The following is a 24,719-nucleotide window of genomic DNA, read 5'->3' on the forward strand; positions in this document are numbered from 1 at the left end:
CTTACAACAGTGATTATTGAAAACTGTTAGCAAGACTCTTCTTGACAGCTGAGACTATTAAGGACCTACCCTCATACAGGTTGTTGCTTTGCAGCCGATACTCTGGGCGAGCTAGTCCCTGTGTGTTGCTGAACATCCCCGATGGCCATCAGAAGGAAATGCCAACTACAGGGTCCAAACACAAACAGGAGAGCGCAAAGGAGGTAAGTCACATGGCCTTGATACACTTAGATCATAAGGACATTCTCCCTGTTTTGAATCCTGGGAAGACAATCTCCCCAGTGTCCTGTGCTTGTGAAAAGAGTTGATTCATGGGGATTGGCGTTAAGCAGTGTTAAGCCTCTCACTCACTCACTCACTCACTCACTCACTCACTCTCACTCACTCTCACTCACTCACTCTCACTCACTCACCCACCCTCACTCACTATATCACTCAAACCCACCCACTCACTCACTCACTCTCACTCACTTGGTGTTTATCTGTTACAGAAGGCTCAGAGCAAGAAGGGTAAGATGGCCGAGAAATCCCCACAGGATGAGATGCCACCTTCGGAGATGAGTCCAGTCAGTGTGGTCGACCTTGACAACAACATCCGTGCTCAGGGAGAACTGGTCAGGAAGCTCAAGACAGAGAAAGCTCCCAAGGTGCCTTTCCTTACTTGTTACTACTGTGCTGATTCCATGTCAGGATATATCCCTGTACCTCATACCTGTTTTAACACTTCTTGTAATTCCAAAAAACAATAATGGGAGTCAGAGCGTAGGTCTCTGAGCAACAGGTAAAATTGTAACTTCAGTTACAATGTTAAGCTATTGATGGACCACGGTGAGGCAATTTTCCCCACAAATCTGAAATTAATCATTGAAAACACTTTATGGGAAAACATTTATGTGGTTTTGTTTGGTACTTTTAAAGATTGATAGCTCCATATAACACAATTAATTCGCAATAGATACAATTATCAGAGCTGGCCAATCAGAATTTGAGAATGTTCCCCCATTCCTGCAATGAAGTTCTGGCGTACATTTTAGCAAGTTTGACAAATGACACACAGCTAAACATTGAGGGATGTGATGATGTATTTCAGGACCAGGTAGATGCTGCTGTGAAAACTCTGCTAAGCCTGAAGGCAGACTTCAAGGCAGCAGCTGGGAAGGATTGGAAGGCAGACGTCAAACTCCCAGAACCTGCTGCAGCTAGCAAGAAGGTCGGAGCTGCTGATGTCAATGTCAATGATCTTAACAACAAGGTCACAGCTCAAGGCAATCAAGTTAGAGAGCTCAAGTCCAAGAAGGCACCAAAGGTGTGTTATGTCACTTTTATTCAGTATTTGACCACCATAATCTATGGCATATATTGGCATTTCAAGAGAGAAAGTGAAGAAAAACCTGAAATACCCAACCTACTGACACAGAAGGCCTATTGCATGTGACGATGAATGACATCATGTCATATTTTCCTCAACAACGAAACTCTGATATATAATGGCTCCACTGCAGCAACCTGCATTGAGAATCTCTAAAATATACCTCAGGGAAATATTGTATACAATTAATGTATCTCAAGGGTAATATCACATGTGAATACTAAACTTAGATTTCAATCTTCTATGAAGTATCCAGTACATTTGTGTTGTTTGTCTTCTTAGGACCAGACTGACGCAGCTGTGAAACTGTTACTGAGTCTGAAAGCAGACTTCAAGGCAGCGACAGGGTTAGACTGGAAGCCCGACATGAAGCTCCCAACAGGGTCAGGTACCCCGGTTAATCAGGCATCGAGTGGCAATGTGGATGACCTTAACACCAAGATTACCACCCAGGGCAATACAGTGCGGGATCTCAAGTCCAAGAAGGCTCCAAAGGTAAATATGTTCAATTTCTGTTTCTGTTTCAGTTATCTATTGTTGGATATCATACTGTCACATTCTTTCTGAATCGACCCGTGAATTGGTCTTCAGCAACCCATGCTTGCCGTGAGAGGCAACTAACAGGATGGGGTGGTCAGGCTCACTAATTTGGTCCCTGCCTGGCGCTCGGCTTCAATGGGTACAACAATGACTGGTCGGCTGGGAGTCAGTATAATGTGTCTGAGTGGGGTATTCATGCTTCACTGCGGCATGGTATCTCAGTGGGCTAGCACTATAAAACCAGCTTCAGTCTGGGCTAGTACAAGCAGCCGCACATACACCTACACACGCATGCACGTCATCATATGAGCGAAATATTCTCAAGCACGAAGTAACCCAATTTCACCTCACCTCACTAATTTGGTTGACACATGACATCGTATCCCAACTGTGTAGGTTGATGCTCATGCTGTAGATCACTGAATGCTCGGGTCATATAGCTGGAATATTGCTGAGTGTGGCGTAGAACAACCAACCAACCCAAACCTTTCTGAATCACATTTTTTTCTGATATTTTACAAGGTATGTCTTCATCGGCAGCGTGTTTAGTACTGTATTATAACTACATGTATTCTAATATTCAGTTGGATTTCATGAGCACATGTGCCTTATGCACGCAACTGAACAAAAATGCCAGGATGTATGCATGTTATCTGCTGTTCTTGGGGGCTTTTAGTACAGGGTGAAAGTTGTTTGACTAGTTTACACTCTAAAATATGTATTAGCAGAGATTGGACATTAAAATTGTTAGCTGGGTGGAGTGAAAGTTAACTCTGTTTAGAAAATGACATATAAGCAGCATCTAATTTGCATGTTGTTACTTGTCATTTTCTCAAAACCTCGAACTCAACCTATTGAATTGTTTTGAGTGCAAATGGCCTCATATTTCTGCTAATCAATATCTTGTGATATTGCCCATGACCTCAACCAACCAGTCACTGTTCATAGAGATATCAAGATAGTTTTATACTCTTGCTTTTGAGTGATTTAGCTTTTAGCAATATCACGGCGGGGAACAACAGAAATGGGCTTCACACATTGTGCAAATGTGGGGAATCTAAACAAACTTTGGTCGTAGCCAATGTGTTAAGAATGACTTAAGAAGTTCGTAGGACTTAAGAAGTTTCGAGAATAGCTAACCCGGTTTATCAACTCCATCAGCATGAATGCTCCCTTTTGAGAGTAGTTAATTTGTTCTTTATCAAAATAGCAAACCTTCTGTCTGATGTCCATCTCTCCAGTTATCAAATCTAAAAATGGAACTGATGAACTGCCACATTGTATTCCATTGGGACAGCTTAATGAAACTTACCTGTTTGCAAGTACTTCAAAGTATTGTCAGAATGTCATTAAATAGTTTGTATTAAGTTGACAATGTCGGATGACATCAAAATCTGCTGTGTTTACCTCCATGCTGCATGCTACAATCATATCACTGTCTGCTACCATCACTTCAGAAATCCTTGTCTCATTGATTCATTGTCTCGAAGCTACTATCACCCTACTGTCTGCCACTATGGCCGCCGGTACAGGGCAACTGTAGCTATATAAAAGCTGCAGAGTAAAGCCATCTGAGTTGTCTCCCTTGACCAGGTGGACCGAAACTGCGGCCACATCATTGAACATGTTTAGTGATTTAACGTTAAGTTGTTTGTACAAATTAATGTGGTACAACCATACTGATTTGCACTCTATGTATAGCTAGGCTCATCAACAACCTCATACATGTTGACAATAAAACATATGTTCAAAAAGGTTCAGTTCATAATGACACTACACACCTTTTTTTTCAAAGTCTATTGGTTGAAGTTTTAAGTCATCACAAAGCACTACATTTCTGGTCATCTGGTTCAAGTCCCCAAACGGATATAATGTGTGAAGCAAATTGAATATTGTCTAAAGTGGCATAAAACTCATCTAAAGGACCATGGTCCCCTCCTTGGTGTGGGTTAAAACACCTTGTCACCACCATCCTGATTTCATGATTGTGCAAGTGTACAATGATGTAAAAATATTCAACATTTCAGGTCACGTCAACTAAAACACGTCTGGGTCTGAGCCACAAAGCGTTTGTAGCTTTACAACCCATCGTAACAATAGTATATCATTGGCTAACGAATAACATAGTGCTACATACACTTCATGGTTAGAGTTCCTGTACTTTTAAGATTTGGTCACCAGCATCAACTGCTCAGTACTTAACCATGTGTATTTCGGCCTTGCATAGCTACTTTTATCACACTTCTGTTACTATGACAACAAGTGGATTTCTATGGTAGCTAAATCAATGCTGCTGAATCAAGCCATTCCATCTGTGCTGTGATTGGATGGTTCAAAACAGTAGTAACAGTTATTTGTAAAGCAGTCATCAAGCTTTTTTCTCTTGATGTGATCATTTGTGGTAACCCACAGCCTAAAGTGTTTAGTATTTACACTGTCACTGGTACAGTAGGGGTCACTGTACACCAGAACAATTAGCATGATTAGCTGGCCAATGTATTTTAAAGTTTGATTAAAAACAACAACCTGGTTTATCAACTACATCAGCAAGAATGCTCCCTTTTGAGAGTAGTTCTTTATCAAAATAGCATTTAATGAAAATAGTCTGTGATGTCACACTTTTGACATGCTCCAGTAATAAAATCTATACAATAGAATCTGTATGTCCTTGATGGAGTATTTGTACATTTGTTTTACTTTTTGTAACCAAATATTATATCATCAATGTTAGCATATTATCGATGTCCCTTGGATTGTTAAAAGTGTTATCTGCAATACAATAATCTGTGTTTATTATGGTCTAAAAGTCATGCCCTTCATTCTGTGATATTTGATATTCCCAAATTGTTTGAGTGATTGTCTCGAAGCTACTATCATCCTACTGTCTGCTACTTTGGCCGCCAGTACATTGCAACTGTAGCTACTTAAAAGCTGCTGAGTAAAGCCATCTGAGTTGTCTCCCTTAAACAGGTGGATCGAAACTGCGGCAACATCATTTATCATCATTTAAACTTGTGATTTTTGGTAATCATGCAGGATATTACCAAGTTGATTTTCCTCTCTGAAGCACAAACCCAAACAAAGTGATGTTGTACAGTTATTTCTGTGGCAAATATGTTGATACAGTCCTTGTCCCCAGTGTACTGAAAGATGTGTAGATTTGTTACCTGGCAGGGTTCGAAATACCCCATATATTAGTGTGCCATGGCACGGTAAATATTGAAATGGCACGGCTAAAAAATGTTTTCGGTGCCCTTTTGACACGCCTGATTTTTCAGAGACATAACTCTTTAATTTAATCCCAATTTTTTTTTTTTTTTTCCAAATTAAATAATACCATACATATTTGAATGCTCATAAACCCATTTCTTTATTTAACAATAAATTTCAAATGATCATCATCATTGTCATTTATTGTAAAAACATGTGGGCATACTTGATTTCTGAAAGGCACACCTAAAATATTTGTCTGGTGCCCTAAGGCACACTTAGAAAAAAAAGTATTTCTATCCCTGCCTGGTCTGGGTAGCCATTTAGGGATATATAAAGGCCTGGTTGGCATGGAGTCAGTATGGTGTGTCTGAGTGGGGTATCCACTGTTGAACTGCCACATTGTATGCCATTGGGCCAGCATAATGAATTTGGCATTAATCTGAGATGGTACAAGCTGACGTTCCATACATATGCATGCACAAATTGTGAGTGCAATAATTCTTAACAAAGGGTTAGACCCCCATTCACTTAAACTTACCTGTTAGCCAGTACTTCAAAGTATTGTCAGAATGTCATCAAATAGATTGTGTTAAGTTGACAATGTCGGATGACATCAAAGTCTGCTGCGTTTACCTCCATGCTGCATGCTACAATCATCCCACTGTCTGCTACCATCACTTCAGAAATCCTTGTCCCATTGTCTCGGAGCTACTATCATCCTACTGTCTGCTACTTTGGCCGCCATACATTGCAACTGTAGCTACTTAAAAGCTGCTGAGTAAAGCCATCTGAGTTGTCTCCCTTAAACAGGTGGATCGAAACTGCGGCAACATCATTTATCATCATTTAAACTTGTGATTTTTGGTAATCATGCAGGATATTACCAAGTTGATTTTCCTCTCTGAAGCACAAACCCAAACAAAGTGATGTTGTACAGTTATTTCTGTGGCAAATATGTTGATACAGTCCTTGTCCCCAGTGTACTGAAAGATGTGTAGATTTGTTACCTGGCAGGGTTCGAAATACCCCATATATTAGTGTGCCATGGCACGGTAAATATTGAAATGGCACGGCTAAAAAATGTTTTCGGTGCCCTTTTGACACGCCTGATTTTTCAGAGACATAACTCTTTAATTTAATCCCAATTTTTTTTTTTTTTTTTTTTAAGATTGGTCAAATTAAATAATACCATACATATTTGAATGCTCATAAACCCATTTCTTTATTTAACAATAAATTTCAAATGATCATCATCATTGTCATTTATTGTAAAAACATGTGGGCATACTTGATTTCTGAAAGGCACACCTAAAATATTTGTCTGGTGCCCTAAGGCACACTTAGAAAAAAAAGTATTTCTATCCCTGCCTGGTCTGGGTAGCCATTTAGGGATATATAAAGGCCTGGTTGGCATGGAGTCAGTATGGTGTGTCTGAGTGGGGTATCCACTGTTGAACTGCCACATTGTATGCCATTGGGCCAGCATAATGAATTTGGCATTAATCTGAGATGGTACAAGCTGACGTTCCATACATATGCATGCACAAATTGTGAGTGCAATAATTCTTAACAAAGGGTTAGACCCCCATTCACTTAAACTTACCTGTTAGCCAGTACTTCAAAGTATTGTCAGAATGTCATCAAATAGATTGTGTTAAGTTGACAATGTCGGATGACATCAAAGTCTGCTGCGTTTACCTCCATGCTGCATGCTACAATCATCCCACTGTCTGCTACCATCACTTCAGAAATCCTTGTCCCATTGTCTCGAAGCTACTATCATCCTACTGTCTGCTACTTTGGCCGCCAGTACAATCCAACTGTAGCTACACAAAAGCTGCAGAGTAAAGCCATCTGAGTTGTCTCCCTTGACCAGGTGGACCGAAACTGCGGCCACATCATTGATCATGTTTACTGATTTAATGTTAGACATGTTTGCACAAGCTAATCTGGAACTTCTAAATTGATATGTGTCTTAATATATACTACTCACACTTTGCTAAAGATAAAAAAAATTCCCATCTTTACTTAAACATTGATTTACAGAGGCCCAGATAAGCTGCGTATCCGGGTAAAATACGCATAGAAAATTTCCAATTACGCATTGAAAAATAATTGTTGCGTACCAATTACGCATTTAAAATGTAAGATACGCGAAAAGTTTAAAACAAATGCGTACGGAATATATTTTTAACATCACTTGCGTAATGAAAAAGACATCGATTGCTATCAAGTTGTACTGTTAGTATAGGACTAGTGTTGTACTGTCAGTATAGGATGAGTGATTTTTTATAAAATCATTTCCATTATATTTAACTTGGTTTTGATTAGGTATGACATAAGGCAAAACTATCTGCTTAGTAAACTTACTAAAAGACATTATACTTAGGTGAGTAAAATGACTGAAATACGCACATATTTGAAAGCAGTGGGTAACGGAAAATAAAATACCCACTCAACATTCATAATACCCACTCCAAAAAAATACAGTGGGTACAGTACCCACATGAGCTAAATCTTATCTGGAGCTCTGATTTAAAATTTGAAATTGTATCCATTTAAAACTAGATAAATAATGATATGGTTACCCCTCTTTAGGCAAACAGCCACTTTAATCTAACCTTATGCACTTGACATGAGTAACCATAAAAATGGTGTTTATGGCACCAATCAACCATTTTGCAAATCATGGAACAAGTCATTGACAAGTACACAACACCTGTCAATAGCAGGTATGGGATCCACAAGATGCAGTGACATACTGAAACCTAGGATCCATGCTTGCAATAAGGTTAGATATTTAAACCAGACCCCACATCATAGTTTTCTGTTGAATCAATGGTTTGATCCTTAGCAAAGTGAGTATAGTATAGCTCATCAACCGCTTTGATGACAATAAACCGCATATAAAGAACAAAGTACAGTTTATAATGACACTACACTACAACTTGTAGGACATGTTGAAGTTTTACCCAAAACATAACATCAGCGTTCTTTGCATTTGTTAGAAATGTTCCTGAAAGAGTTAAAAGTGTTATTCATTTACTATAAATTGCAGTTGGTATGGTCTACAATTCATGCTCTTCATTCTGTGATGTTATTCCTGAATCCTTTGTGCGATTGTCTCGAAGCTACTATCATCCTACTGTCTGCTACTATGGCCGCCAGTACAATGCAACTGTAGCTACATAAAAGCTGCTGAGTAAAGCCATCTGAGTTGTCTCCCTTGACCAGGTGGACCGAAACTGCGGCGACATCACTGATCATTCCGAGATAAACATGTGATTGTGGTAATCATTCAGGAACTGTGCAGTCGTTAGTATGGTCTAAAATTCATGCACTTCATTTTGTGATATCATTCCTGAATCCTTTGTGTGATTGTCTCGAAGCTACTATCATTCTACTGTCTGCTACTTCGGCCGCCAGTACAGTGCAACTGTAGCTAAATAAAAGCTGCTGAGTAAAGCCATCTGAGTTGTCTCCCTTGACCAGGTGGATCGAAACTGCGGCAACATACATCTCAATTAAAAATTGTCTGTGATATGGAAGGGGGAAAGATGGGGAAGTAATGGACGTCAGAGTCAATTTTATAAGGGGCCCAACATTTCAGAGTGCTTAAAAGCTGTAGATAACATAGGTAGGCACTTCACAAAGGTAATCAGTAGTTTATTAGAGCTGATTGGTCATAACAAGGAACAAATGGCAGTTAATTAGTAATGATGAATCGTAAGCGATGACTGGTAATGGATAAAAATAGGGCAAGGGTATCAACATATAGCGACGTTTAAAGTGACCCCAGGTATAAAACTGTAAAATCCTTGCTAATGTATATACCCTGTCTATTAAGTGGGGGACGGTGGGATGGCCTCGTGGTTAAAGTATTGGCTCGTTATGCCGAAGAACCGGGTTCGATTCCCCACATTAGTACAATGTGTGAAGCCCATTCTGGTGTCCCCTGTTGGGATGTTGCTGGAATGTTGCTACAAGCAGTGTAAAACTAACTCACTCACCCACTCACTGTACAGTGGCCCTGAACAAAAGCCATCATCAGCGCATTTGCAATAAGAACATATTTGTCTTCTGTTATTGATTTGATATGATGCTTGGGCGTGTAGAACTCTAGCACTTGGTGCCATGTTGTGTCTTCATGTGGTGTGTCACAAAATTGGTGACGATTAAGAAATCCAGTCATTTTAAGTACTGAAGTAAGTTAGATGATGAAAGTCTGTTACTTGTATTTTAATCACAAGATATCTTAATTTCAATTTACTAGGCTTAGTTTTGTTGAGCCATGTATTTGGTCACCAGTCACCTATCATGTGTTAGGGGGCGGTGGGGTAGCCTAGTGGTTAAAGCGTTGGCTCGTCACGCAGAAGACACGGGTTCGAATCCCCACATGGGTACAATGTGTGAAGCCCATTTCTGGTGTTCCCCGCCGTGATGTTGCTGGAATATTGCTAAAAGCGGCGTAAAACCAAACTCAGTCAGTCATGTGTTAGGTCACATGGGCAGCTGATCTGGGACATCTTGCAGCTTCCTTTGTTGGTGGTGAATGCTACTTTGGTAGCTTCCCATGTGATAGTAAGGTTCTTGTGCTCGCTCATATGTTGGAAGTTGCAGATTTTTTGTCAGTGTTTTTTTGACAACTCTCTGATGTTCTTTGGGTTCGGTGTTGAGGGGTCTGAGGGTTCGCCAATGTATTGGTCACCGCTGTTACAGGACATGTGGTATATACTTCCTCCTTGGCGAAGATATGTGCTGCTGTGGCCTCTGCTATTGGCCTGCAGATGGGTCTTGATGGACAAGGTGGGCAGGGTAACCATTCAGGGTAGTAAGTAGTGTTGGGAATTGCTTGAAATCTCATAATTGATGATTGCTTCATTACCAACGAACAATCATCGAAAAAATTGGTTAGCGTCATTTTTCAGATTTTCCAATCCAGGTTGTTATTGCAGATATGTATAACATGATGCAACTTGCTACTTTAAAGTGATGACTTATATATCATGAACATAAACTTCCTGGAGTCTTCAAGAAATATTCAGTCATTGCTTTTCAGTTAGTGAAGTGAGTTTTCTATGAATTAAACACGTTTTCAGGCACTGACAACTTCAACGATATGTTCCATTGTCAAGTATTTCAAAGACTAAAAAGTAGTTAAAAAATCGTTTATGTTCGATTATGAGAAAATGTGATCGATTGCTTGGTCGTTTGGTCACTGTGACCAATCTTCGATTATTTCAATTAATTGGAACACCACTAGTAGTAAGGGGCATTAAAAACAAAAGGTTATTGCCATAAATATTTCTTACCGGTACTCCCATGTCAAGAATTCCTGTGTTGTAACAACAATAGAGAGACGCCATGTAATGGGTGTATTTTCTGGGTGTTGGCAGGGGGAAGTGGATGCTGCTGTGAAGGTCCTCATGGCTCTCAAGGCAGACTACAAGTCCGCTACTGGGAAAGACTGGAAGCCTGGAGCAGACGGCGGGAAGAAAGCAGCAGCGCCATCTGGTGGCAGCAATGGAGGGAATCAGGAACTTGAGCAGAAAATAGCAGACCAAGGAAGCAAGGTTCGGGATCTCAAAAGCAAGAAGGCACCAAAGGTAGGCAATCAGTTTAGTGTGAGTTTACCTTCCCACAAGCTCTGAAGGAAGACATAGTCTGCTTGTTGCAGCATTCATATATCCGAGAACAACTCATCCCTGTTATGTCCCCACCTCTCCCTCAGGCATATGAATGTTGCTATTTTCTGGTCTATATCCCTTCAACATGTTAAATCAATAGTTTTGGTTAACTGATCTCTATGTATGTCTGCTCTGCAATGAATCCTATTTTCAGCACAAATTAGTTTACGTGATATTTTGGATTAAATATGTGTGCTTTTTGTTGTTTTTTGTTTGATACTCTTACTGTCAGCCATCTTAAGAAAATATATGAGAAAAGTCATTTTAATTTTATTATTAGATTGATCGTGCTATATTGTGTTATGATGTGACATGAGCTGTGACAAGGTTAGATCTACTTATGGTGTCATCTCCTTCAATATACATGATACATAGTTGTTATGAGTGAAGAACCCATGAAGATCCGGGTTAGAAGTGGTCTTCAGCAACCCATGCTTGTTGTAAGAGGCAACTACTGTCCGTTTGAGACAAAATGATACCGATGAATTGCAATCTAACACAAAAACAAATAGACATAAAAGAATCAAACCAACGCGGACTGCAATAAAAACAACAGACCAACTCTAGAAAAAAAATGCATAATTTGTGTCACAAAAATAAAAAAGTTGTTAAAGAAACTGTCATCATTTATTTGTGCGTTTTCCCAGTTTGTTACAAGGGCGCATTGGCAACTAAAGGAACAGCGCGAAAAGTGAGATGCACGTGCATTAACGGATTCTCAACAAATTTTTGAGCTGGCAAGATGACACGTACCCCAGCTGCACATGCAGTGTGCTGTATGTACTTAGTAATTGCATACTTGGGTCACCCCGTCATTTTCATCCTTGAAAAAATCATAGACTTTTATTTTCTCTCACTTTGTCAAGCAGCAGTAATCACATGTCTCTGACGTCGCTTATGCACATGCATCTCGCTTTTTGCGCGCTGTTCCTTTAGTTGCCAGTGCACCCTTGATCACTAGTATGTTAGGAACATAAATTTCCTTTGTGATAAATTTGATCATGACATGGAACAAGCTTGTGCTTATAAAATGTAACAGACAAAACCAACATTGTGAAAAATATTGTTAATGCAATCAAGTGTTATAAAATTGTTTGTGTTCGATTATGAGAAAACATGATCGATTGCTTGGTTAATCGGAACACCAATAATGGGTGCCAGCATTTGAAATTAAGGTGAACCTTGAGGTCCTTGACGTTTGGACCTGTATAATTTGAAGTCTAGGTACTCCATGAATCTGACAGTTTGAACGACAGAGTCCCTTATTCTTAATTTCAAACACAGGGTACCTACTGCAGTGCTATCTTAATAATCTCACATCATGTAGTCCCATAGTCTTAGGCAACACAAAATATGTTTACTGTGCAGAGTTGCATCCCATTGTTGTTACAGGATATGCTTATTACAGATTTCCATCAGCAGCTCACTTCAGCTTCAATCTTTGGTCTGTCAGCTGAAAAAACATGTTATTTATTGCACCAAGTTGTAAATTTCTGCATCCGAATGTTTTCAGAACAGAGTAACCCAACACTATATATTAGGTTGTAATGGGTTTTTGTTTTAGATTAGATAGTTTTAAACTTTAATTTATACTAAATATGTTATGTTTTGCATTAAAGTGCATCATAATGACATTATGTTTTAAGATTTAGGTGAATATTTGCATTATTAGAGCCATTGTGTATACAGTGGAAGCTCTCTAAACCAGCAGCCCTCTAATCCGGCATGCTCTCAATATCAGCACTAGAATTTGGTCCCGACAGAAGCTAGTTAATTTATGATCATTTACACGCCCTCTACTCCGGCGTCAGTCTATTCCATATTTCAGCAAAGACCACCTGATTGACTGTTTTCACAGTAAATAACGCCCTCTATACCGGCATTTCTGGCCGGTCCCAACGAATGTCGGTTTAGAGGGCTTACACTGTAGATGCTGTTCACTTGATGGAATTTCAAGACGGGATCTTTTTATGTCAGTACATGAGTACAAAGCACAAGGTCAAGAAAACTTTGTGTGTTTTAAAGGATGTGCAGACTTGACTCTTGACAAGTCATATTTTATACAAACTTGCTATCTTATTCCCACTGCTGTTACCATGACAACCAGTGGAATTCTTTTGTAGCTAGATGAAAGCTGCTGAATCAAGCCATTCCATCAGTGCTGTGATTGGATGGTTCAAAACAGTAGTGACACCTAACATTTCAAGATTGTATTGTTTTAGTGAGTGAGTTTAGTTTTACGCCGCAATAATCTTGTCTAGACCAGACAATTCAGTGATCAACAGCATGAGCATCGATCTGCGAAATTGGGAACCGATGACATGTGTCAACCAAGTCAGTGAGCCTGACCAACCGATCCCGTTAGTCGCCTCTTACAACAAGCATAGTCGCCTTTTGTTGCAAGCATGGGTTGCTGAAGACCTATTCTACCCCAGATCTTCACGGGTTGTATTGTTATCCCCACAACGCATTTTGCGGGGGGTATTAAAATGGACTCTGTCCGTGGTGCGTGCGTCCGTCCGTCCGTGCACATTTGTCTTTTCCGGATCAGAACTCTAAAACCGTTCACTATTTCTTCACCAAATTTGGCACATAGATAGATCTGGTGATGTACTCGTGCCTTTTGGTAGTTTTGGAATTCTGAATAAAATATTTTTGGCATTTCCATGGCAACAAGTTTGACTTAGCCTGAAATTGGTGGTTGTGCTCTTTTCCGGAGCTGAACTCTAAAACCGCTGGCAATAGATAGATCTGGTGGTGGTGTAATTTTGGTAGTTTTGGAATTCTGAATAAAATATTTTTGGCATTTCCATGGCAACAAGTTTGACTTAGCCTGAAATTGGTGGTTGTGCTCTTTTTCGGAGCTGAACTCTAAAACCGTTCACTATTTCTTCACCAAACTTGGCACATAGATAGATCTGGTGGTGGTGTACTGGTTCATTTTGGTAGTTTTGGAATTCTGAATAAAATATTTTTGGCAACAAGTTTGACATAGACTGAAATTGGTGATAGTGTTCCTTTCTTGAGCAGAACTTTAAAAACCTTTCAATACTCTCCTTCCACTTTTCTATATACACACCTAAATATTTGACATAATCATAACTCGTAGACATAATCATGAAGAGTATTTTCCCATTGCGGGGGATATTGATGAGTTTGTCTTCTTGTTTTAGCTTGTAAGTAACAGCCCTGTGAGGTAGGGCAGGTTTACTTTTGTTGGTGTATGACCACATTGGTTGTTTTTCTCATGACTACTACACAAAGATTATTATCCCCCTCAACGTGTTTTGCGGGGGGTATTAAAATGGACACCGTCCGTGCGTGTACATTTGTCTTTTCCGGAGCAGAACTCTAAAACCGTTCACTATTTCTTCACCAAACTTGGCACATAGATAGATCTGGTGGTGTACTGGTGCCTTTGGTAGTTTTGGAATTCTGAATAAAATATTTTTGGCGTTTCCATGGCAACAAGTTTGACTTAGACTGAAATTGGTGGTTGTGCTCTTTTCCAGAGCAGAACTCTAAAACGGTTCAAAATTCCTTCTCCAAACTTGGCACATAGATTGGTCTGGTGGTGTACTGGTGCCTTTTGGTAGTTTTGGAATTCTGAATAAAATATTTTTGGCATTTCCATGGCACCAGAAATTGGCCTTGCCCATATGGGGAATTGAACCCAGGGCTTCGGTGTGACAAGCAGACAGTTTAATCACAAGGCTATCCCCAAATGTTAGATCATTTCAACATGGCAGCCAGCCACTCCATCCTGAATTAATCCTGTTATTACCCTAGCTGGTTCAATAGACATGATAGATTGTTGAGTGTGTCCGTCTGGCTTGATGTGTTTAGTCTGATTTAGTATCTGAATACAACATTTTGGTAAATATCATTATCCCCGGCCATGAAGTGGAAGGGGATATACATTTGAGCTCCATCCATCCTTCTGTCCGAGATGATGGTGATCAGATTTTCTCAGAAACCATTATAGATAAGGAAATCATATTTGGTATGTGTTTTCAGGACATGAATACCTTGATAATGGTATTAGTAGCTACACCGAAACGTCGCTCATATTATATTAAAGAAGTTGTATATCAATAAAACTCTCCTTCTTGTACCTTGAGAGAGTTCGAAAATGGAAACAGTGTTACAATTTGTTACAGAGTTATGGCCCTTGTCATGTGTTTCTTGACTTAGTGCATGGTATCCCCAATGTGGACAGATTTTCTCAGTAACTGTTATAGATAGGGAAACCAAATGTGTTTTTAGGACATGAATGTCGTGGTGGAGTTAAAAATCAGGAACCAAATAGGAACAGAATAATGTGTTCAGAGAAAGTGGTTTTAGCTTATTCACTTGTGCCTGGGGAAGTGGATATTAAACAACAACAAAAAAATAACCTCTTAGTTATAAACTTGGTTATTAAGACAATGATATTTGGCTTTAGTTCAGTGTTATCAGCATGTAATTATCTTTGTTATTGATTGAACTGTTCGCATATTTAATGGAGTTATGCATAATGTCAGGACTCTGGTTGAGGTTGAGTGAGCTAGTTAAAATTTATTGTCACATGGGCAATATTTCAGCCATTTTGTGCTGATGGGATTAGAGGATGACAGTGTAGATGATTTGTCGTATGTTGACTGCAGAGTTTATTACTCTTTCTGCCCTGAGGTGTGTGTGTGTGTGTGGGGGGGGGATATCTATTGCAGTTCTGTCAGACCCTATTGAGAATAATGAACAAACTTACGGATAACATTTTCATTTTATGTCATGAGAGAATCGTTTCGATACAGATTCTTGTACCATTGTCAAGTGCTTATTGAGAATGTTGAGGGTAAGGAAAAGAATTAGTGTATGTGTTTTGTTGCCACCAAACTACCTTTGTATGTTTTCATCATTTTACTTCTTGTAAATAACTGCCTCCCTGGTGTAGTGGGTAGAGCATCTGCCCAGAGAACAGAAGATCACAGGGTTCTATTCTATTAAAAATGGTACTTGTTGGTCCCTGCCTGGTGCTCGGCATTAATGGGTACAACAAGGACTGGTCGGCTCGGTGTCAGTATTAAGTGCCTGAGTGGGGTATTCATGCTTAACTGCGGCATGGTATCTCAGTGAGCTAGCACTGTAAAACCTTCTAAAGTCTGGGATAGTACAAGCAGCCACACATACACACTAATGCACATTGTCATATGAACGAAATATTCTTAAGTACGACGTTAAATCCTATTTCACCTCACTTCTTGTAAATTGAAGGAATGGAAAAGTATTTTCTTGTTTGATATCAGCATTGTTGACATGTCAAAATTTTAACTGGATACATTTCTATTGAAATGATTCTCCACATAGGTACACTGTGTGAGGCCTATAACTGGTGCTCCCCACCATGATATTGCAGGAATAGTGCTAACTGCAGCATGAAACTAAATTCACTCACTCACTCTGAAAAGAATAATAAATAATCAATATTTTGTGGTCTTGTGAACAGGTTGTAATGTCTATTTTTGACGCATTGTTTGGGAATACTGTGGGACCTTGGTAATCCAGACTCCGTTGAGAGGACAACACTTGATTTATTACTAGTAAATACAATACAGTGCTGGACACTTCTGAATCAGTTGCACTGTCAACTTTCACAAATGATTATGTGACACCTGAACAATGATGAGTTGTCTGAAGTCCATCCGTCAGGGTTTGTGTGATGACTGTTCCTTACTCATAGTTAAGTAGAAATCACACCCCAGGCAGAACCACTGAAGCATGGGACAAACACACAACGCCTCCTTTCAGTGTCCTCAACTCCAGTGCTATAGGTGGCTCAAGCAACTAGCTTAGCTCTGCGTGTGGGGCTATTTTTAGCACGAGTGGGTTGTGTTCATGTGCACACGTGGAGCACTTTGTTTTGAGACAGGGGGATAATAACTGGCTGCATTCAGAATCCCAACCCGGGTACAAGGTATAGTAGATACAGCAGTAGATATGAGCGTTGTGTTGTGGGAGGCAGATAGGTGGTTCTGTCCTGGCCACATGGTATTGGGGTTGCGTCATCTGTCAACATCTAGGTCAATCACAGCCATAACAAACAACAGCATACACTTGGAAAACTGAAACAGAATTATTATTGTTTTTGATTATAAATTAAAGCTTTGCTTTGCTTTTGATTGTATGTTGTCAGTATGATTGTTGAGCTTTGTAGGACAGTGTACCTAGTGGCCCTTTCAAGAAAGCATCATTATTGACAGGGATATCAGATTTAGGGTGAATGTACTTTCAGGCATATGCCCTTATATTTGCAACCGTAAAACCATACTCACTCGCTCACTGAAGTCAACTGAAATTTCCTGTCATTTCAGTTTCCCAGTTGTGTCATAGTTCATATGCAAACTATAATTATAAGGAATGTATTTGATAGTCAAGACTGGTATTTATCTAAGATATCATTTTTGCTTTCATTTTGTGACCAGTGGGTGTCAAATTCTCCAACTGTTCCATTTGTAAATTGGTTTTTACATGTGGAAAATGTAGTTAAAGAATTATATGGTTAAAGTATTGGTAACATTTTCAATATTTTGTGTTTAATAGCAATGTAGCTGAGTGGGAGAGTCATGATGAAAAGGCCAAGCATTTCAATGGATGACAGTTTGTTGTGTTGTATTTCAACTTTTTTCACAAACTTCCAGACTAGTTTAGCTGACTGTTGTAAGCTTCTGTACACATAGTATTAGACAGTGATAAGAATTATGATGCAAGGGTTTGTCAGGTTAGGCTGTCCATTGCTCTGAGGTTTCATCATACATGTTGCAGATAGTGTCATAGATGTTTGTGACCAAAGCAAACCGTGTATCTAATTCATAAGTAAGGGTAGTGTCTTCTGAAGTTCTATTTGTGTTTAAATATTATTAGGTAAGTCTTGAACTGCTATGAAATCAGGATTAGAAAATTTTTTTTAAATTTTTTTAATTCATTATCAGGAATGTTTTTCTGTTATTTATGATTTTTTATCCCCCGCAACGCGTTTTGCGGGGGGTATTAAAATGGACTCCGTCCGTGCGTCCGTCCATCCGTCCGTCCGTCCGTGCACATTTGTCTTTTCCGGAGCAGAACTCTAAAACCGTTCAATATTTCTTCACCAAACTTGGCACATACATGGATCTGGTGGTGTACTGGTGCCTTTTGGTAGTTTTGGAATTCTGAATTAAATGTTTTTGGCATTTCCATGGCAACAAGTTCGACTTTGACTGAAATTAGTGGTAGTGCTCTTTTCCGGAGCAGAACTCTGAAACCGTTCTATATTTCTTCACCAAACTTGGTACATGGATAGATCTGGTGGTGTACTGGTGCCTTTTGGTAGTTTTGGAATTCTGAATAAAATATTTTTGGCATTTCCATGGCAACAAGTTTGACTGAAATTGGTAATAGTGCTGCTTTCTGGAGCAGAACTTTAAAAACCTTTCAATGCTCTCCTTCCACTTTTCTATATACACACCTAAATATTTCTATATACACACCTAAATATTTGACATAATCATAACTCGTAGACATAATCATGAAGAGTATTTTGCCATTGCGGGGGATATTGATGACTTTGTCTTCTTGTTAGACTATATGTTGGTTGTGTTTTCTTGTCAGTACTTAAGTAATTCTGAAAATGTTTACTTGAAACTTGGCCTATGTTCATTTCAGTTTTCCACATTCATGATGTTAATCTCGCACTGGTTCATATCATTGTATATATGCATTGTATTAAACCTCAAACTCAGAACTCTTCAGGATTGTTTCAGTAATCTTTATTAGTGCCCATTAATAATACCCAATATTTAAATGACAGTTTTTATGAGAATTTTACAGATGTGTTACAGAGAACAACACTGAAGAAGGCATATTGGATTGTCTTGTAATTTTATAAGAGCAACTTTTGAATAATATTATTTATTGCTTGATCTGAGACACTAAACGTTAGTTTTTGAATATGGTTTATATGTACATTCACCCTTGTCAATTTTCTGAAAGCCTTAGACGCATATTACTGCAGATGCATTGAGGTGCACAAATCAGGCAACTCATGTGAGAAACTCATGTTCTCTGAAAACAGATTTCTACCTAATCTTATCAGTATGAATTATATCTATGCTTATTTGTTTAAAACAATGTAACAGGAAGTCTAAAAAATCTGCCAAAACATATGTATAGTCTCCATTTACTGTCCCCTCAACGGGATAGACACACAATTCTGACTGGGACAGCTGGACAAAATATTGATTTTTCTATCCTAAGTTAATAAGGATAACTTATTTTCAGCTAATTAAATAATTGTCCTTTAAAACGTCTACAGCTGGCGACCTTTGGTACATGTATATTCACTTCCTACAAATATACTTGTATTGATTTCAAGGTAATAGTGTAATATCATCCAGTGTCTTGCTGATGGTAGTAGGCTAACTGTGTGAGTGTCAGCAGGTGAAGATCTGAAAGTATTCTACTGTGTGTCACTGTATTACATCAGAATGTAAGTGATAGCTGATGACCTAGTTTTGGTCCCAGTCTGGCAGACAATTAGGGTAGCCTTGATGATAAAGTGTTCACTGGTCCTACTGAATACTAAGGTTTGATTCTCTTATGCATTGTTTGAAGCCCAGTTTTCCCGTATCTTGTCTGATATTAATAGAATACTTCTGAAAATTTGTATATATGTTTGTGTTCTTTAGCAGAGTTAAATCTCAGTCAATATTAAGTCTGCTGTCATCATTTGTCTGGTCCAGATTGTTTTTACATGTAGAACATGAATATTTATCATTCAAACATGCAAGAAGTTGTTGTGGTCAGAACTGTGTGTATTGGGTAATGTTCCAATACACTAACAATTAGAGACATCACACAGATATTGTTTATGATACACAAACACAAGATGAATGTACTTATAAACCTAATATACTACTGCAGGAGTATGTGAAGCATGACTTCATGACTGTACTTTCTCAAAAAAGATTAAAACTACCAGATATAGATTGTTTATGGTGCTGTAATTTTCAGTTTATAATCACAGAGCTGCTATAGAAACTTGTATTTGACTGATAGTCAGTGTGCAAAATTTACGCTGGTCCTGTGGTCCCTGGCTAGTAAAAATTCATCAGGACCACTAAATGTTTGCAGTGGTCCTGGTGGCCAGTGAATTTGTATTGATAGTTAAGTAAATCTATGAATGTTATTTTTAGACCATTGAAGTACAGACAGGACCACTAATTATTGTCAACTCACTGGTCCTGTGGACTAGTGGGATATTTTGAAAGGTTTCTTACACTTGATAGTGTATACAGAACATTCTGTTTGTGATCTTCAGAGTGACATTGATGCAGAAGTGAAGATATTGCAGAGTTTGAAGGCAGAGTACAAGGCAGCTACTGGCAACGACTGGAAGCCGCCACAAGAGGGAGCCACCAAGCCACCGAAGTCAGCACCTGAGATGTCAGTTGCAACAGACTCGGCAGAAGCGCTAGCGCTCAAAGCAAAAATCGATGCTCAGGGTGAAAAAGTTAGACAGCTCAAAACTACAGGAGGAGAAAAGGTTTAGAATTATTATCGATCAATTAGTTATTTAGCTTTGATGTTAGATCAAGTTTGTCTGTAAAACCTGTGACAACTGTGAATTCAGCATTTAATTAAAATTAACCCTTTGTGAAACTTTGAGAATTGGCTGTATTTATAGAGTGTTCTACTTTACAAATTGATGTCCATTTCCTGGCTGGGACAAGACATAATTGGTAATACTTGACTATTGGTCATCAGCATTGTTTAATGGAAATACCTTTATACTTAGTGATATGGTAGACCTGTTCCAGGTTAGAATAGGTCCACACCAACCCTTGTCTGTTGTAACTAATAAGATTTAGTGGTGAGGCTTGATGACACTTCATTATCCCTGCCACAAAGTGGGAGGGGGATAATGATTTGAGCTCCTTCCGTCCAAGATGATGGGGACAGGTTTTCTCAAAAACCGTTATAGATAGCGAAACCAAATTTGGTATGTGTTTTCAGGACATGAATGCTTTGAAGGAGTTCGAAAATGGAAACTGCATTACAATTTGTTACAGGGTTATGGCCCTTGTCATGCGTTTCTTGACTTAGTGCACAGTATCCACAATGGGGACAGATTTTCTCAGAAACTGTTATAGATTGGGAAACCAAATTTGATGTGTGTTTTCAGGGCATGAATCCCCCTGGCTCAGTTCGAAAACTGAAACCGTGTTACAATTTGTTGTGGCTGGGATATTGATAACCATGTCTCCTTGTTTCTTTATCTCTTGTTTCATGTGTAAAACTCACTATTGGCTTGTGAACAAATTTGTATAGTATGTCAAGTTTCTTTTGATTTATATGTTTTCAAAGATGTTTTTTTTACGAAATACTGTGTGTGTTAAAAAAATGAATGATTGTGTGCCTACAGGCTGCTTTAGATGTTGAGGTGAAGGCCCTGCTTGAGCTGAAGGGGCAGTACAAGGCCCTGACGGGCGAGGACCTGGCTGGTGGAGGACGCAAGCAGGACAAGAAGGAGAAGAAGCAGGACAAGAAACAGGAGAAGAAGCAGGACAAGAAACAGGAGAAGAAACAAGAAAAGGTTGAACCAAAGTCAGCTGAAGATGGAGCCGCAGGGGGACCCAAGAAAGTCACAAGGTACAGGAGATGGCAGAACTCAAACCATCATCGGAACATATAATTACATCAATAATAACTTCTTTCATTTTGTTAGTGGGGCGGGGGTAGCCTAGTGGTTAAAGCGTTGGCTCGTCACGCCGAAGACCCGGGTTCGATTCCCCACATGGGCACAATGTGTGAAGTCCATTTTTGGTGTCCCCCGCCGTGATATTGCTGGAACATTGCTAAAAGCGGCATAAAACTAAACTCAGTCAGTCAGTCAGTCAGTCATCATTTTGTTAGTGCTATCTTTTGATACAGATTCTTGTACCGTTGTCAAGCAGGGTTTCCTGACAACGGTACAGGAATTGTTGCAGTGACAAAATAAAAGAAGTTGTTATCCATAATGTTAGTCACTATTGTACTTCCCACCTTCTAAATGCCACTCAAAGAGGAAAACATCTAATTAGCTTTCTTTGAATGATCAGGGAGATAAAATATCAACCATCGCTTGTTGTCTATTTAACATTTGATTGTTTAGCGACTGCAGTCAAATAGCTGGAGGGGCAGTGGGGTAGCCTAGTGGTTAAAGCGTTTGCTCGTCATGCCGAAGACCCGGGTTCCATTCCCCACATGGGGAAAATGTTTGAAGCCCATTTCTGGTGTTCCATGCCGTGATATTGCTGGAATATTGCTAAAAGCTGGCGTAAAACCATACTCACTCACTCACTCACTCACTCCAGGCTGGGACTAGAAGCGAGGAAGGAGGAGGCTCTCTCTGACTGGTACTCCCAGGTGATCACCAAGGCGGAGCTGATTGAGTACTACGATGTGAGTGGCTGCTACATCCTGCGACCCTGGTCCTACTCCATCTGGGAGATGATCAAGGAATTCTTTGACAAGGAGATCAAGAAGCTGGGTGTGGAAAACTGCTACTTCCCTATATTTGTGTCCCAGGGGGCTCTGGAGAAGGAGAAGACGCATATAGAAGACTTTGCCCCAGAGGTTAGTTCATGTATTATGTCAGTTATGTCTCAAGATTGGAGGGGCGGGGGTGTAGCCTATGTTGTGTGGTATGTAGCTTAGCACTAGCGGTTACAGCTGTTCAATTCACACCTCAAGAACCGGGTTAGATTCCGCACATGGGTACAATGTGTGAAGCCCATTTCTGGTGTTTCCTTCCCCTTTGGTCTTAGTCTAAAAATATCAAGTTGGACTTCAAGTAACTGTCAGATGATTTGTTCTTTCAAATAATATGTGGGGCCAGGGGGGATTTGTCATCTTGTAATGACTCTTGTTTGAAAATTGTTTCAGTGTGACTGTTTTCAATTCATTTGCTATCTTCTTTTTCATCAGGTCGCCTGGGTAACAAAGTCTGGCCAATCAGAGCTAGCTGAACCCATCGCCATTCGTCCAACCAGTGAAACAGTGATGTACCCATCCTACTCAAAGTGGATCAAGTCTCACCGTGATCTCCCTCTTAGGCTCAACCAGTGGTGTAATGTTGTGGTCAGTAAAATTATCTGGATCTGTAATACATATTTGTAGCCAGAATATAGATTACCTCTTTTGTTATGGTGGACAATTACTTTAGTGGTGAAGGTGTTGCCAGCCATTATCAGTGGTGTATAAGACAGTGATAAGATTTGGCTCTGGCACTGTTAAATGTGCCAGTTTGAACAAAACTTCATGTTTGTGATCATTATGAATATTTTCTTTCACAGAGATGGGAATTTAAACACCCACAACCATTCCTCAGGACGAGAGAGTTCTTGTGGCAAGAGGGCCATACAGCATTTGCAGACAAGGACGAGGCCTGTACAGAGGTATGGGAGACAACTCTTGTGAACATATTGCAATAAACACTGGTGGGATCATGTGTGCACCATTTGTGTAAGCCACAGTTCTCTGTGAAGAGCTATGTGACGCAAGGGTGTACGAGGACCTATGTTATATTGTCAGGTCCACCAGATCATGGAATTATATGCAAGGGTGTACGAGGACCTATGTTATATTGTCAGGTCCACCAGATCATGGAATTATATGCAAGGGTGTACGATTAAGTCTATGTAGTGCGAGAATGTGCTACTTTGGTTGTGATTAGTACACAGCTGAGTGTTTGATCGTAATGTAGAAGTATCTTGTCCATCTCTCCAGGGTGCCACCTCACATCATTTGGGGCAGAACTTCTCCAAGATGTTCGACATAACATACGAAGACCCTGAGACGCATGAGAAGAAATACGTGTTCCAGAACTCCTGGGGTATCACGACAAGAACAATTGGTGTTCTATGTATGGTTCATGGAGACAACACTGGTCTTGTGCTGCCACCAAGGATTGCCTGCTATCAGGTAAGGGGGACAACTCTTCTGCATGTCGGAACATGTCATTCTCACTCAATGGTAGCCTGGAAGTGAAAACTAATAATCTGATGCATTCAGTGAAAAGAATTACAGCACATACATCAATGTTGCATAGTGAACTAATACCTCAACACTTGCTGTTGCTTAGATATTAGGGTAATGTCAATAGAAGATTTTTCTTTGCTATTATGATTCTTGGTCCGCCAGCAGCACAAAGGGATTTATCAAGGATTCCAGACTAAATGCCCTTATCAGAATGGGGAAAATGAGATATTGTTAATAATTTTGGAGTTTTGTTCTGTTAATATTTTCATAAGTTCGGAGGAATTGGGAAATTTGAAGTTCAGATTCAGATTGTGATTTGCAAGTGACCTATAGCTTAATACTGGCCTCTGATATTAGCCGCTGGTCATATCTGCTCCAGGAAAATCTGGATCAGAACTTCAGTTATGAATATCACTGATATGTTAAACATCTACAGCCTGCATCTCTACAACTGGAGGCCTACATATCAGCTAGCTGCCTTCCTCGCACAGTAAACTGAAACACAGTGAATCGATGGAATTGTTCCATGGAGTGTCCACTCAATCAAGTTTAGATTGCCTTCATGGTAGGGGGGGTTGATGTTGTAGCCTAGGGGTTAAAGCGTTCGTTCGTCACACTGAAGACCCAGGATCGATTCCCCACATAGATATAATGTGTGAAGCCCATTTCTGGTTTCCCCAACATGATATTGCTGGCATATTGCTAAAAGTGGTGTAAAACCATACTCACTCACTCATGCTAGGGATGTAGTAATTACCACACTCTCTCTGTGACTGTAGATTGTGATCTTGCCATGTGGCGTGACGGCCAGCATGCTAGGGATGTAGTAACTATCCACACTCTCTGTAACTTTAGATTGTGATTGTGCCATGTGG

General features: G+C 39.6%; 1 protein-coding gene across 1 annotated transcript in view; it reads left to right on the forward strand.

Moving 5' to 3' along the window:
- LOC124261568 (bifunctional glutamate/proline--tRNA ligase-like) overlaps positions 1 to 24,719 on the forward strand; it is a 47,361-nt gene that overhangs the window by 16,262 nt on the left and 6,380 nt on the right. The window contains exons 18-29 of the mRNA XM_046695899.1: positions 95 to 203; positions 492 to 647; positions 1,091 to 1,306; positions 1,652 to 1,864; positions 10,519 to 10,728; positions 20,144 to 20,368; positions 21,248 to 21,474; positions 22,179 to 22,440; positions 22,792 to 22,944; positions 23,160 to 23,261; positions 23,398 to 23,488; positions 23,552 to 23,787. Of these exons, the coding sequence (XP_046551855.1) occupies positions 95 to 203; positions 492 to 647; positions 1,091 to 1,306; positions 1,652 to 1,864; positions 10,519 to 10,728; positions 20,144 to 20,368; positions 21,248 to 21,474; positions 22,179 to 22,440; positions 22,792 to 22,944; positions 23,160 to 23,261; positions 23,398 to 23,488; positions 23,552 to 23,787 (2,200 nt within the window). The remainder of the gene's footprint in view (positions 1 to 94; positions 204 to 491; positions 648 to 1,090; positions 1,307 to 1,651; positions 1,865 to 10,518; positions 10,729 to 20,143; positions 20,369 to 21,247; positions 21,475 to 22,178; positions 22,441 to 22,791; positions 22,945 to 23,159; positions 23,262 to 23,397; positions 23,489 to 23,551; positions 23,788 to 24,719) is intronic.

The sequence above is a fragment of the Haliotis rubra genome, unplaced genomic scaffold (genome assembly GCF_003918875.1).
Source record: "Haliotis rubra isolate DU_JTF1 unplaced genomic scaffold, ASM391887v1 Scf80, whole genome shotgun sequence".
Taxonomy (NCBI): Eukaryota; Metazoa; Mollusca; class Gastropoda; order Lepetellida; family Haliotidae; genus Haliotis; species Haliotis rubra.